The 16872-nt window shown below is 36.5% G+C and overlaps 1 protein-coding gene across 1 annotated transcript in view; it reads right to left on the bottom strand.

Moving 5' to 3' along the window:
* MRPL3 (mitochondrial ribosomal protein L3) overlaps positions 1 to 16872 on the bottom strand; it is a 28364-nt gene that overhangs the window by 2139 nt on the left and 9353 nt on the right. Inside the window, exons 7-9 of the mRNA XM_031590306.2 lie at positions 10491 to 10599; positions 8903 to 8980; positions 7963 to 8040 (exon numbers count right to left, since the gene is read on the bottom strand). Coding sequence (XP_031446166.1) covers positions 7963 to 8040; positions 8903 to 8980; positions 10491 to 10599 — 265 coding nt within the window. The remainder of the gene's footprint in view (positions 1 to 7962; positions 8041 to 8902; positions 8981 to 10490; positions 10600 to 16872) is intronic.

Below are 16872 nucleotides of genomic sequence, written 5' to 3'. Positions count from 1 at the left end.
CAAAGACCTTTGCTGCAGCAGTTCCCATTACAAAGAGTTCACAGGAAACACAACCAGACACACACCGCAACTGCTGCGGCCAAGAAGTCATCTTTCCCATTCAGTATGCTGCTGTCACTTCTTCTGCTAGATATACATGTTTTAATAACTTCACTAGATACTATTATTCCCTTATCCTTTCCTCTCCTCCTCCCTACTCCCACAACACATCACAAGACTTCTTTGCTAACTCTCTCCTGGAAGACAGTAAAAATATACACGGTCTCTACAACTATTACAGTATATTAGGAAGATAAAATAAATTATTTCTGATACCTTATTTATTTCTTTTGCATCTTATTAAAGTGCTTTTCATGTCTGTTTTTTTGCTACTGTGGATTATTCTCATTAGGAAATAGATATATGTGTTAGACACAGGTGAGGTCATTAGAGGCTGTTTTGGATGCCTATAAAGTGAAAGGAATTTAAACGTTTGTTCTCCATTCTTTTTCTTTTTTTCTTAAAGCAAATCTGAAGACTTATGAGTAAGATGTCTGTTCTTAACTGAAGGCAAACTCAATGTTCAAATCTTTGTCCTACATTAGTTTATCTAAATAAATCTAAGATTTCTGTTCAACCTCAATGTTGTATTTTATGTATTAACGCCAAGTGGTAGATAGTAGCTTTTTTGTGATAAAGAGAATACTTTAAGTCTTAAGATTCCTATGGGATATTTTCAACAGACCATCATACAGTAATATTTCATTTTACCCCTTCTAAACTCATCAGAATCTTGACAGATCCCAGAAGTATGAACCATGACTGGTGTTAAAATTCTTTTCTTCTTATACACTCTGTATTTTGATTGCTGTAACCGATACAGCATGTTTTTAGACTGGCAAAAAATACTGCTTTTTTTTCATCTTTTCCTACGTTCGCTGCTTTCAAGTGCAAGTAAAGCATCAGGCAAAACATCCTGAAGCATCATATTAAAGCATCAGACGGAATGAATTTCCCTCTCTCTCTTCTAACTCCCAAAAGTTCTTAGGAAGGTATTATTAATCCTATCAAAGGAGTAATACAAATTCTCTTTACATGTGAAAATTCCAATTAGCATCTTAAAACATGGTACAATTTTTATTTATTTTCTCTACAGAATTACTGGATAATTTGCTTTGTGTTTATGAATAATGCAGCATGCCAAATTCTCTGTATGTAATAGCTCAGATTTCTGCACAATAATTTCACAATAATATAAGGAAGCTAAACAGAATGCATCAGCAGTTATATTTGTTTCTGTAAATACTGTCTTTTAAGTGACACAGCACAGCTCTTCCAGTTATCCAAGTAATCTTCTGAGAGCAGCCCTAGTAAAGGGAAAAATGGCAGTGCATGTCTTTCACCTATTCCTCAGAGTCACAATCCCAATGCAAAACAATGCTTTATAGCAAAGACTCCAAAACTGTATCAAGTAATTTTTCACTTTCTTCCTTCCCAGGGACCACAAAATATTTTTTACATTCTGTGTTGAAACTGCTGTATCAGCAATTGCTCTGGTAATCTCTTACAGAGAGGCAGTAGGCTCTAACAGATTTGCAATTATTTACAAATAATCAACATACAAACCTCTCATAACTGCCTGCAGGCCCTACAGAACATCTACGATTCTTAGGTGTGTCATCATCAAATCTTTAAGAAGCACTTTTCTCAGGCTTTTAGGCAATATAAATCCAATGCATTCACAACTGATAGCACTGACCCCTTTCCACTCTGTTTCTCTGAGGAAGAAAAAATAAGGGGAAAAAATGGGAAAAACAGGAAATATCCCATGATATCTGGATAAGTGTTAATGACCTGTTATTAAAATCGAGTGGATCTAGCTTTTACTCACAGATGGAGCTGTGCTCAGTGCCCAACTGGCTATTATAATCCATATAAACATTCACTCTATAACTCAAAATAACATAACCACTTGGTTTGCTTAAATACTGCTAATATTACTGTATATTCTATTGTATATTATTGTATATTCTATTCTACAGGTAGGTAATAAACATAGTAGCATAAAATGCACTTCAGTATATTCCCAGTGATTTTTTTATTGAGAAAAGCTCTAGAGAAAGTTGAAATTGGACTTTGTCATGATTTTGTCACTGTATCTTTAAAACAGTCACGGAGCTTGCAGACACTTAATAAACTGCAGATATGCATGTCCCATATAGAGTCAGCAAAATGGGTAGTATAAACAAACACAAATTCAGCAGTCTATCAACATGAAGTAATATGGTCTTAAGCAGGCATTAAAACTTGATGCTGAAGTCACCACTCACACTGGCAGTTTAACAGGGATTCAGGCTGTGTTAGCAACCACAGCCAAGAATGCAAAGTGTTTGCCAGACAGGAAAATGTGTTTCAATATACTGAATGTTAGAAGTAATCTTCTCAGGTGTCATATGTTACCTAGCTTAACCTCTATGTTATTTTCAGTTAGAGAAAAAAAAAATTTCAAGAACTATGACCATTTCTGACCTGCCTTATTTGGCCTTAAAGAAAATTCCTGCACCAATCTATCATGGTCCAGGACAGGGAAGGTGAAAGAGGTCAAGGAATGACACTGTTGTTACAATTCCTCAATTTGAGCACAGCACACCCAACTCAGGTGTCAGCAATATTGGCAAGTGAGATACAAAATAAGTAGGATGCAAACTCCTACAGACTTCTAGTAAAGAGAAAAATGTAAGAAGCAGTAGGGAAAGACCGAGAAGTTATTTCTTAGCTCAAATGCAGTACTACACTAAAGCAATGATATGCTTCAAGTTTAATTTTACCTTGCAAAAATCAACATAGTGATCGGCACTGAATATACAAAGAAAATTAAGTGTCTTAAAAATAGGTAATGTATAAAACATTATAAAACCTAAACTATAGCATCCAGTAGTATAACACACAATATTACAACATCTCCTCTGTTAGAAAGCAGATACTTAAGAAAGAGATTAGTCTTATGCTTTTCTCTTGAACGAGTGAATAGAGAACTTTCTGATAATGTATATGGGAGGAAAAAAAAATTAAAAAAAAGCAAGCACCATAAGCTTCCAGAAAAACAAAACCAAGCAACCAAAGCCAACCAATGAACCAACCAAAAAAAAAAACCAAACAAACCAACTAGCTAAACCTATTAGCTTTATTTCCCCCAGAGAATCAGTATCACAGTAGTTAACTCTAGGTTCTATAATCTAAAAAGATACAGCAAGAGTAACAGGTATTACCTGAGGGAGGTTATCAGTAGGCACAACACAGTAATGTACTGATGTTCATTCTGCAACACCACACTACGAGCAAAAAATTCCACACATTCTACAGTGCTGATAGTTTTTCTCAACTTTGTTAGACCTTGTCATTGAGAAAGAAATCCATGCTAAAGTACGTTTTGTTGATTGGTTTTCCAGTTGGCTAGAAATGTTACTTGTGTCAGTTATTTAACTTTATGGTTCAGCATGCAATATCAAATGAAAACTGTGTTCTAATTAAACCAGGAATCCACTGATCCTCATATTCTGCACCTTTTGTGCTGATAATGAAACTTGAAAAAAATCTAAGTGCTTCATCTCCATCTGCTGATGCACTAAGTTTCCAAAAATACGTAACATAAAATAAATATATGCTTTAAGGTGCACTGTGATTTTCCTGGTTACCAAGCAACAAAGAGTGGGTACTGAACAAAAAATACTTTCCACTTAGAGGCACAAAGAGAAGAGTATTATGTGATATTTCACTTCTTGAGCTCAAAGACAGATGGTTTCACATCCCCTAGACACTACTCCTACCTAATTACAGACAGGTATTTAGTGCAACTAACAGTTATAATGAAAGCTAATATCCTATGATTTCTCTCCTTAGCTACAGATAGCTATACATCAATGTTAAGAAAGTCAAAGTCTGTATGTAAACAAAACGAAACAACAAACATGGAAGGAAAACTCAAAACAAACTAAAAACCACCATGAAATGAGTACTGCACCTTCATCTCAAAACAGATTTAAAAATAAAAAATCCACGAAAGTCTGAGTTTGTAGCAATTTGGCTATTTTACTGTGTTAGTCAGGCAGCCCTAAGGGATGAAATACCTAATTCTACCTCAACTTTCATTTCTAATAATGAAAGTAGCTACAAATCTGAAATATCTATGCTAAAAACCATACCTGAAGACACCGGACTTTTAAATTTCAGATAACTATGGCTTGAAACATTTGCAAAAAGATAGGTATATTACAAGTACAATTAACACAGATTCTGATCATCAAACTAAAAGACAGCAAAGCAGTCAGAAAAGTGCTTTGTGTCACTCTGAATCACAGAATCATTAAGGAAACTGGAAAAGTACACTAGGATCATCCCATCCCCACCATGCCCACTGCCCACGTCCCTCAGTGCCACATCCACACGGTTCTTCAGCGCCTCCAGGGACGGTGACTGCACCACCTCCCTGGGCAGCCTGTGCCACTGCCTCACTGCTCTTTTAAAGAAGAAATTCTTCCTAATACTCAACCTGAGCCTCCCCTGGCACAGCTTGAAGCCATTCCCTTTCGTTTTATCACTGTTACCTGGTAGAACAGGCTGATCCCCACCTCAGCACAGCCTCCTTTCAGACAGCTGTAGAGAGCGATCAGGTCTCCCCTGAGTCTCTTCTCCAGACTGAACAATCCCAGCTCCCTCAGCTGCTCCCCATCAGACTTGTGCTCCAGACTGCTCACAGCTTCACTGCCCATCTCTGGATCCCTCCAGGGCCTCGATGTCTTTCTTGCAGTGAGGGGCCCAAAACTGAACATAGTACTCGAGGTGTGCCCTCATCAGTGTTCAGTATGGAGGAACAATCACTTCCCTAGTTATGCCAGCTACACTGCTTCTGACACAAGTCAGGATGGCACTGGCCTTCTTGGCATCCAGACAGCTTTTCATCCAGTGAAAAGTACACCTCTCCAAGCTGTCAGCTTCTCCAGATGAAGCGCAAGACAGAGGGTTTACTAAATCCTAGGTAGATTACATCAACTGCCTTTCCCTCTGGCACTAGATAGGTCACCCAGTCATAGAAAGAGATGAGGTTGGTCAGGCAGAACCTGCCTTCCAAGAACCAACATATGCTGTCTAGGCCTAATTCCCTGTCTGTCCTGTAGATGCTGTGTAATGGCACTCAAGATGATCTGCTCCCTAAGTTTTTCAATACTGAGGCTGACAGACCTGAAGTTCCCTGGATCCACCTTTTGACCCCTCTTGTAGATGGGCATCACACTGGCCAGTCTCCAGTCATTTGGAACCTCCCTAGTTGACTAGGATTGCTGATAAATGATGGAAAGTAGCTTGATGAACACCTCTGCCAATTCCCTCAGTACCCTTGGGTGGGTCCCATCCAGCTCCATAGTTTTGTGATAGTCTAGTTGGAGCAGGAGGTTGCTGTTTCCTCCTGAATTACAGGCAGGATTATTCTACTCCCCATCCCCTCAGGGGGCTGAGTACCCTGAGAATAACTGTTCTAACCATTAAAGACAGATCAAATTAGGCACTGAGTACCTCAGCCTCTTCCTCATCTTTTATAGTAATAATAATGCGGAAATCACTTGAAAAAAAAGCTATGAAGCCATCTTTACTTTTGATATTAGGATAAAGTTCCAATCATTATCTGTGGTGAGTGAACAGAACAGAAATGGTCACTAGAAATGGCAAGCACTTAGCTATTAATGCAGCAGACTGCCCTGACAATCAAAGTCCATTATCCTCTTCACATTACAGATGTCAACACAGTTGTTTACTGGATGTGCTCAGATGGCTTGGCCCAGCAGTCTCCTGTCAACAAGTTTGTTGAAAATGGCAGTACTGCTGCCTCAAGCACTTTTTTTTTAAGCTAACAGCAGGACTGCTTTCAGAACAAAAACAGAAAAGCCAGGCTGGTAAAGGGGATATGTTCCAGACAAAGCAAGAGTAATTTCTTAGCAAAGAAAAGGTGAAGTTGAAATAAAAAGGTGGAAAAGACTCATCATAAAGGAAAGCATATTTCCAGTAAGTTCTTCTCCAAACAGAAATGTGTAGTGCCTGATCAATACGGTAGCACTGATTTAAATGAGAGCTTCACAGCATACATAAAAATGTATAAAAACAGGTTATATTACAGATGTTTAGTTTTACTTCTCTTAACTTGCTTAAAAACCTGAAAAACAAAGAACCTACTGAGTCTAGTTAGAATAAAAGTCTTTAGTTAGTAGAAATAAGAACTGTATTCAAAGTCTCAATGGTTTCATAAAACACATCCTTGCAGGAAGGAGATCTGAGAGGGACATTCATTTGCCACTGGACCATTTAAGTGTGGATGGATTTTAACAGCATTACAAAGATGCACAACCTTTTGCAACAATTAGTTCTTGCTTAAGAGTACTATTAAGATCAAGTAATAAGGACAGGGCATCAAATGTTAATTGTTTTCTCAGCTACGTTTCATTGCTTGTATACGTACGTGATTTAAAAATATGATCTGACAACAAATTCACACTTAATTAAACCTCAGACTAATGTAAAGCTATCCATCAGTTTCAAGTCTCAGGCTGAACAAAGATACTTAGAACACAGCTGAAGACTAGGCCATTCATTTTGATAGACCAATGAAAAGCCAATAAAACTATAGCCTTCATTCTATGTCACCTATGTAGCGCACAGGGATTTTGCAGAAAAGCTCCCCTGGAAAACTTTTTCTCCTGAACATGTTTACCCATTTTATCTTCAAAATCTTGGGAGAGAAATGTGTAAAGTCATTACCCAGGCCTGGAGCAGACATGACAATCAAAGCAATTCATATATGCCTTGCACAGAAAAAAGGCCTGCTTTCCAATGTGAGAAACACAAAAAGAAACATTTTGCTGTAAAACACCTATTCTGAAGCTAGAACTGAAGTAGAATTCTCTACTTTACCTAATGCCCAGCCACTGTGGACTTCTGCTCCACAACCAGACAATACATATCAGAAACATTCATGGTAAAAATAGTCCAAGAACATAATATACTTGTTCAAAACATCAGAACTTCCTGTACTCTGTAGCTTCTCAAGAGATCACTTAAAGGAAGATCATTTAAATCCTTACAGTACTTTTGAGGATTTTAAACTGTATTTGTTATAAACATACCTGTATATCTGGTGATCTTTATAATCAACAGTACTAAAGATATTTGATATCAACATGTTAAGTCAGAAAAGAAACAATTTACAAGGAATTTGCTTGCAAATGTGTAGAATATACTATGTAGGAAGAAAAATCTATTCTGGAAAAAAAAATCTTCAAAAGTATTTGCCTTGCTTTGATGTAAATTATTTACATTGTAAAAACACAGACTTCTCACTGTTTCAGTTTCTCTTAAATAATCTTAAAATGCTCTCCATAAAATTAGCAATTAACAATTAATTCTGTAAAATGTCACAGATACATTTATACTGATTGCAAAGGAACGCATTATTGCAAACTCAAGCTGTCTCAATTGCTTCTTAGAAAGCTAAGTGCTGCCACGTATGCGAATGCCTTGAATAACTTTTAAAGCAGTGCTTGCTGTATTTCTGTATTCTGTTCATGAAAACAGCCCTTAAATAACATTCTGGAGATCTCATCAACATACCATTGACTCAGATTAGAAGAGGATGCACCTAGCCCTGAGACACTTACCCTGAATTCCATTAACTGCTGGATTATCACACGCTACACGAACGCACAACTCTACTGCAAAACTAAGAATGAACTTTTTAAGCAGTGATCCACTGCTCCTATTAACCACTGTTTCAGAGAGCTGATCCTACTCGCTTGAATTCAATAGTACAAGATTGGACTCTAAAGAAATGATGATTGCATTCAACCATGTTTCTTTTTTTTTTTTCTTTCTGATTTAATAAGAGAACAGTAGAGATCTTAGCAGCCACTAACACCAGAAACTTGAAACTAGCCCACATACCTTCACCAGACAATTCGTGTGACCTGGAACAGAGCCATGTACATAAATAATATCATGTTTTGTATTGATCCTCCACACCTAGAAGACAAAGAAACCACAACATTACAAAGCTCATTTTATTCCAGCTTTACAAATGGCAGCTGAGCAAAGCATGAATTGATTAACTGGAGCTGGTATTCTGAGGAAGAAGAATGTTCTGCAGAGACCTTAACGTGCCACAACATTCAGCCATATGCTATTTGGAGTGCACAGCCTTCTAATTCAGGAGTCTGTTAAACAGTTTTAAGGCGCTTACAGTCAGGCAGGTTAAGGCAGCCCAACTGAAACTCCCAAGTCTCTTTTCCCCCCCAACACCAAGAGCTGTTGTAAAACTCCTATGTGACAAATTAAGACAAATATGTTCACGCAAACGTTATTGCAACCATTTGTCAGTTTCTAAATTCCGTGAAGTGCTCAATTGAACAAGCATGTTTTCTAGTTATGAATCATTAGTTTTAGTTAGAAGGCAGCAGCACACTTTGTCGCAGCCTAGAGGCTAATATGCTTTTTGTGCAAACTGCAGAGGTTGCTGGCAGACGCAGAGAATAGTAGATGTAACAGGCTTTGAACAGACGGAATGGGCATGAAAATATTCACTGAAGGACACCAGAAGCCTGACGCTTTTTCTACTGCAGAGGCACAGGTCTAGGGACACAGTGCAAAACAAGAGCTGTGGAAGAATTATCTGAAATCACAGTCCCCTTGGACTACGTACATGTGAACAAAATTCAGACATCTTCTTTGTAAGACACAAAAAGACAGGAACATGCGTTTGCTGCTACTGTCTTTCAAATAAGCTTATTGCTGGCAAAAACAACCAGTACACCATGACATACAGCTAAGTCCATCTGCTTGGTGATGCAATCACCTTATTCACTTATTGTAGTACAGTCAGACTTACCTTTAATGCAAAAGACGTCCTATAGATGTTACCCATTTTACCAGGCATTTTCTTTCCAGGGAAAACTCTGGCAACTTTCTAGATAAAAACAGACCTCAAAATTATATATTTGCAAAAGGTATTCCTAGAAACTTGAGAGTAGCAGCAAGGAAAATAGAGCTGGTATTTACAACATTGAAAACATGTAATATTGATAAGCATTTAAAATGCTAATCCTTACTTGCTGGATGTTAAGTATTACTTTGTGTGTTTTCTGAAATAATTGACCTCGACCATAAAACCACTAAAAATAATACTGCTGTAACCACTAAGGGATTCTAGCTTTGCTTAATATGTAATTGTTATAGATTCAGGCAAAATATTCACTCATCCCATATATTCATTTAGTGAAAAAGATAAGGTACAATTCTTTGAAACTGTTGTCATCACACCACTCTCATCTATATGATAGCCAATAGCAACTGGCAAACATGCCTAAAATACTTGTGGGTGCCAGTAGAGCTCCAGAACAGTCCTGCCTTAGAAGACTGCCATAGTTAAGACAAACTTTAGCTTCTCCCTTCACCCAATCCATGAGTTTTATACTTATGTACAATGGATTTTTTAAAGCGTATTTTTCTCAGAAGAGAATCTAAAATGACACTTCTTGCTACTGCTTAATTTTTGTATCCCATTTTTGCTTGGCTGGGAATAGCCTGGAGAATAGAAGGTGACAAAAAAAAAAAAGGCAAGAATAATTGAAGAAGTTAAATAATTTTCAGTTCTATAGTATTTTCCAGGGTTTTGCCTCAGCCTTCTATAACATCGTATTAATAATTAATTGTCTTTATTTATTCAACTTCTTGGAAAGTCTTTCAGAAAATCAGCTGCAATAAAGCTCTGGAACAGAATTTTGTCCTGCACAGGGCAGGATTACAAAAACACCTGAGGTGGTCAATACTAGACTGGAAAATTACAGACAATTCAGGCTCAGTACTGTGACTCTGTTGGTTTTAATTCTGCAGCAAAGCTAGCTTGCACAAAGTCCTCTTAGTTCAGCCTAAATGTTGTGCAAATGTTACAAGGACAGAATTTAAAATGTATCTGTTCCACAGAATTTTTAAAGTAATACTGCTTATAGTTTAAAACTTGAAAATATTTCATATTCTGCTTAAAAAGACTATGAAGCCAAGGAACTACTTCTGGGATGAAAGAGCTCATTAAGCAGCTCCACAAACCACTATAAGTGACAAAAGCAATCGGGGGTTCCACAGTACAGCCATCTATTTCTGTAGAGAACAGCACAATATCTGCAGCATAAAACAACATTCTTCCCTAATGCAGAAATGATTTTTAGAATTCTCTGTGAAGTTTTAAGACTATTTCTCTCAGCTACAGTACAAGATACCACAATTTGCTCAGCTACTTACCAGCAATACAGTATACTCATACAGTTATCTGCATTGTTCATTATACAGGTTTCTGAATCTCATTTGGAACAGCTGGGGTTCTCTGCTACCACAGAGCAGATAATTCATTTCTAGTTAGTAGTTCTAAATATACAGGAGAATGTTTACAACAGAAAGTGGGAAGGCATAAGAATCCTTACATTGGTAGATATTGCTCCAGGACGTCTGTGAGTTTTAGTTTGGCCGTGGCTGGCAGGCTGGCCTTTAAATCCCCACCTTTTCATGACACCTTGAAACCCTTTACCAATTCTGTGAAGACAATAAAGAAACAAGTCTGGGTTAGACTTACAGTAAAGTTTCCAGCAATAAACAATACTTTAAGTCAGACTCATAAACATTTTATAAATGTTTACTTTTTACTTTTAGCAAAGTTCATCAGATACAAGAAAATATTTTAAATGTATCTGTAATCTATACAATGAACATATTCTAGTACAATACTTCGGTGTTGCTTTAGAGAGTAAGAAGCATGATGAAGGAGTCATGCTATAATGATACACAATGTTCTTTGCTGTGACTGTACGTGGTATTATGAAAAAACTTTAATCAGTGTCAACGTTTGACACCATAAAAACAAAAACCCCAAACCAAAAGTAGCTGTATAACAAAATATCCCACAGCTTAATGAAAGGCAGTGTCAGGAGAGGGAGAGTATGGCTGCTTGGACTGTCATCAAGATAAACCAAGGAACATTTCTTCTCTCAACTGCACTAGGTTCATCTCTTGGACACAGCTTGTTTTCACTACACTGTCTGTAGTAAAAGCATTTAACACATTTGATCTGGACTCATCTGACAAACAAGCTCTAAAACAAAGTAAGAAATAAATGCGTCTTCAATGCCTCAATGTTTGAAGCAAATATAATTACTGGCTCTGGAGTTCTGTTTACTGCAAGGAGAGACTCAACAGGAAAATCTGGCTCACTGTTACACAAAAGAAAAGCAGATTACAGCATGTGCTTAAATCCACATGGTCAGTTTCCAAAAGGAAAAGTCTGTCCACAGGGCTTGTGGCTGTCCTGATCATTAAATTACTGTAACAAGATGATCCAATTTACAGAGATCCTTTCTCCACTAATGCACTTCCCAATGCCACAGTCCTGTTAGTTGCAGCGTAAGAACCTTCCAGCCAAACACAGGAAAATAAAACTGGGAATCATGCATACTTCCATGTTGTACCTATGGACAACACTTTGTCATCTTCCCTGATCACAAAAGTGAAGAGAAAAATAAACAAATGCTGAAAACATCGACATTTCCAAAAGGAGATTCTTTCCTCTTCCACTTGAATACATCTCTGATTGGTGGTCTACTTGCCTACAGCAATTTTTTCCTTTAAAACTATTACAGCCATGTTTTCCAAGTAGACTGCTTCTGGCATTTCTACTGGAAGATGGAATTAGTGAACTCTCCAAAGCCAAGTGCAAGTGCGTCACACAACAGCTGTGCACTTAGCAGAGAGAGCACACCGGGGGCCATGATTAATTCTTTAGCTGCAGAAACATTCTTGCAATTCATAGAAAACCATATAGCCATCTAAAGCACCATTTCAAAAGAAAACACTACTGTCAACTTCAACCAAGAAGCAAAATCCCTGAAGTCATGAACCACTTCAATATTTCATTTCATTCAGATCACTTTTAAGAAATCAACGATTTTGAACCCTGTATACTGTACTTTCCAGTAAAATATGAAAATGCAATCCTGCTAGAAATAATTAATATTTCCAAGAGGTGACTTTTGAGAAACTATTTATTTCATCAAGTGCAACAAGATACCACAAGAGTTCTTAGAGTTTAATGATTTATACCATGATGCAATAGACCATGCTTATCTACTATTAGTCTTCTCTTCAGCTATACACACATTCAGTTTATAACACTAAAATCTTAAGGAAATATATAGAAAGTTTGTACAGACTGGAAAAAGAGTATACTGGTAAACATTACATTTCTCAGGTATCCGTTGATCTGGAATATGAAAACAGTCATCAATATCTGAAATATTCTGATAAAGGTCAAGAAAGAGATCTCAATTGTGAAATTAGAATTTTTCCTAATGTTTAAAGCTTTACTAACTACCAACTTTTCTTTCATCATATTTATTCAATCATTCTTTAGAATAATTTCACTTCTCCCACGTTAAGAATTGGCTGAAGGTCATTGAATTACCTACAAATGCACTTGATCTTATCATTTTCTGAACTTTAGTTTTCCACTCAACATGACCCTCAATCACTATTATGATTCAAAACAAAGTTTTATAAATTACATAAATGAAATAAAATAGTTTTTAATAAATAATTTAGTAAGAAGGAACTCTAGTTTTGTTTCATTCTGGAGTTTTTCTTTTTTTTTGTTAAGAAAGAAAAAGCTGTATATAACGTTCTTTAAGCACATGTCAAGATGAAAAGCAATTATATAGACAGTATATAGGTCTTCCCAGTCTTTTTTCAGAAATGAAGCTGGAGCCAGAATAAAAGCCACAGGATTATGTAAATCAAACAAAGTCTAAAATTCAGTAAGGATCTGCTGGGATCTATTTAAACCCAACTAAACTAAAAACAAAATCAGGCATTACTAGCTCAGCCAATGTTCCTTGGTCACTCTAGAAGGATATCATACTTGCAACCTGAGTCCATGTTGATGAGCCTGTGATTTGTACTCAAGTGGCAATTTCCCTATTATATGCAAAGAATAAATACTATGAATAATTTTTTCGTCACTTAAAATTTATTTCTAGTGCAAAGATCTTACATTCTTCCATTTGTTTGAAATGCAAAGTGGTTTTGAGATGAGTACTTATCTTATATAAGCAAGGAAAAGAATTTAAGATGCACGTTGTTCAAGAAACAATGCTGAAAAATCAGAGATTTATACCAGTATAGAGTTGTCTTTAACTTTCTGAGTTCTGCCTAAAAAGAACAATTATTTGTAGTACATTGTTGTCAGCTTCTGAACAGATGCTAGCTGTCATCTCTTAGTATCACCAATTAATTGCAGATTGCTTCATTGCTCTCTTCACTCATTTTAAAAGCTACTAAGTGTGAATGAATACAGAAAGTATCACCAGTCACATGCAAAAAACCAAAACCAAACCAAAAGTGATATTTTCCAAAAGTGAACAAAACAGAAAATTCCAGCATGAGAATGCTACATCCTCTGTTAATAAGTCTTGTGAGTTCATTTCCACCAACTATTTCTTAATGCTCAAAATCAAAAGACTATAGCATATATTTACCACATATGAAATACAACAGAATTACCCAGAAGAGATACCAATGAAACATTATCTTTCCCAGAGTTACTTGTCTTTTGATGATTTACATCACGATGTCATCTAGGAATACCTCAAAATTTTTCTCTATGAAATCCTTAAATGTAAACATACAATTCTAATTTCAAACAAACTCAAACATGTATAAGAAAAGGTGCACCTCCAAAATTTTTTACTAAGTACAGTTCTGCTAACTTAAAATATTTTCAAAAACACTGTTTTTGCATAGTGGGACCTTAATCTAGACCCATATTTCAAACAGAATTAACATCTAGATTCTACTCTGAAAGAATCAAGTTGCATGTGTGATATCTGAGAGATGGTTATCAAGAACTTACATTAAAATAAAACATTTCTCATCCTACTTGCATTGTTGAGATTTCTTGATAAGACACTTACTACCTGTTGTCTTGGCTTGAATCAAGGATTAAAACAATATCTGAACAAGTATGCATCAGACGTATCTTCGTTAGGCTTAATAGCATATCAAGTACGTATTCTTTTGTAATACACTGAATTTAGTCACCTACTTTACTTAGCTCCACCGAAGCATGATTGCTTGGGTCCCATAAAGGAACCACAGGCAACAATCACGCATATGTAAAACTAACATGAACATTAAATGAAATGAAAATAATCATTCTGTAGAGCTAGAAATAGAGTTTAATTAGACACAGTTGTTCTAACCTCACCTGCTGGAAAGCAGCTGTTCAATTCAACCACACAGTTCTTACAAAACCTCAATTTCTAGGTCTGATAGAAGCAAAATGCCAGTAAGTAATGACCCAGCGTTCATTTTGAAAGCTACCAAAATAAAGCACTGTAATTAAGGCACACTTTAGTTTGCTGCTAACTACTGAACTTAGCCAATTTAAAGAAAAATTATTTAGATACTGTAGAGGAAAAGGACTCCACCTATTCAGTCAAATGATTTCAGACAACTACAGAGAATACTTTTGAATTCAGATGATTCTGTTAGCCTACGAAGCTCAAATAAAGCCACTAACGACACAAGAAGTCACCATTTGCACGTTTCAAAAATAATCACGTTCGGCTTTTTCTTTGCAGTGACAAAATTTCTGATGTTTCATGAGTTTCAGAAAACATTCACGTGAAAGGCAAAGAAGCGGCAGAAAAAAAATCTATTCCAACTCATGCTCCATCCAGTACTCAGGCTACCAGCTCAAGGCCTGGTCCCACCTCCTCCCACCTCATGTTTTGGACATCTTCGTAACACACTGAGGAGCAAGCTGGGGCATGCGACTGGTTCAGCTGAAAGCCGGACCAGTGAAGAACAGATACACCACACAGCACTGCTCCTTCATGTACCTCATGGTGGCAGCAAGCTAGAAGAGCTGTGTAGAAGGAAACACCACCACCTCTTTGGGCAGCTATGCCAGCTCAAACACATCAAATAAGCACAATCCTTAACAGAATCATTTCTGGATTGTGCTATGTATTTTAAAGAATATTAGGGCTAAAAATGACTAACAGGCCACAGGAATTGTGAGGTCTACTCCCATGCCAAATACAGTTCTCAACAGTATGCATTTTTGATACATACCTCTGAAACAGACGACAAGCCTACTTTAAAAACAACTATGAAATTTAAGAACTGGATTTTAAATTGCTGATGAGTAGTAAGAAAAAAATTCAGCACTAACAAGACTGACAGCTCCCAGACACAATGCCTACTGTCAGTTTTAGAAGCTACTCACACTGTGCTGAGCAAATTAAGAGACTTCATATAAAAACAAACTCTCTCTATCCCTAGCTGAGCCTTCTTGTTTCTGTGAGTGTTCTTCTTCAGAGATATAAATGAATCAAAACATTTCAAAAGCAGATATCCCCAAGAAAACAAACAAACAAAAAACCTACCCTATGTTTTGGTAATCAAATCTAACCAAGATACCAACAAGTCTTTTCTGAAACATAATACTAGTAGTTTAACATACAATGGAGAACTAAAAAAAGAACAAAAGCAAAAACCTGATCGTGTTTAAAGATCACATTTCTGATTTTCACCTTGGCAGAAGGAAGTGTACAAAGGGATACTGTGCGCATCACAGTACAGCTGGTAAACATTTAAACATCATTTATATATCCCACTATATTCCCTCCTTACAGGCACATTTTCTTTCTTTCTTTTTTTTTTTTTTAATACAATTAATAATGTTATGAAAAGTAGCATTGCTATGATCATCCATGTGACTTCCAGCATTCCACACTTCATTGTTTTTCTCAAATAAAAAAAATCCTGAGAATCTCAAAAATGTGAAGTACATGTTAATGTAAGAAGTATTTCTAAAAACTGTACTAGCAGTGGTAGCAATTATTGACTTTTAAATCCATAACTGTTTGAATCAGGGAAATAAAAGTTGCCTCCTGCTGTGACTCAGCAGAATATTCTTACATAACTTTTCAAAATGTCAATATGGCTTCTGACCTCCAAGTGCCTACATCACCTCTACAAATGAAACCCTAGAGAGTAAAGGCTAATTTCAGCCTATGGACCAAACCTTCACAGATTCCCTCCTCCTACAGAAAGGAGAAGATATATCCTGTTCAGTGTTGCTACAGACCAATGCTGTCATCATTCCCAAGATAAATTGTTCACTCTTCATCAAAGCCTTTCTTGGATATTTTTGTGAAATCTGTATTCCTTATATGTACAGTAACTAAGAACAATGGATACAGTATTCTGAAAAATAAAAACAAAACCCATCCAATAACGGGACTAACAAACACTAGATGATATTATATGGAATAATATAATAGGTAAATGCCTAAAGAAAAACTGAAATGTACTCAAATAATTTAATTATTTCCCAACAATCAAGGTAATGTAATGCAGAGCTCCAGAAGAGTGGCTATTAATTAATTAAAGTAACAGTCAGAATGAGAGAATGGCACAGAAGGAGGCTTAAAAAAATATCAGGCATAGAAGGACTGGAACGATTAGGGAACCATACCAACAGAAAAACCATGATAAAGAAAATTCTGATTTCTCCTTTCAGTTTAAGATTTTTTTTTCCTCCTTTTACACCGAGCACATGTACATCAGGATGACATGCTGCCAGTATCGTGGTACAAATAGTTAATTGCCAAAACTGGATCACACAAATAGATGAAAATCCTGTCTAATAAGAGAAGATGGATTCACTGAACACAGGCAGGAATATCGTCTGTTCTCAGGTGGCTCATAGGTTCAAATGTGCACAGTGAGATAGAAATCAGAACTCTGAGG

Source organism: Phasianus colchicus, chromosome 6 (assembly GCF_987193195.1).
Source record: "Phasianus colchicus chromosome 6, bPhaCol1.hap1.1, whole genome shotgun sequence".
Taxonomy (NCBI): Eukaryota; Metazoa; Chordata; class Aves; order Galliformes; family Phasianidae; genus Phasianus; species Phasianus colchicus.
Note: the sequence above shows the minus strand (reverse complement) of the source record. Positions and strands in the feature narration are given on the sequence as shown.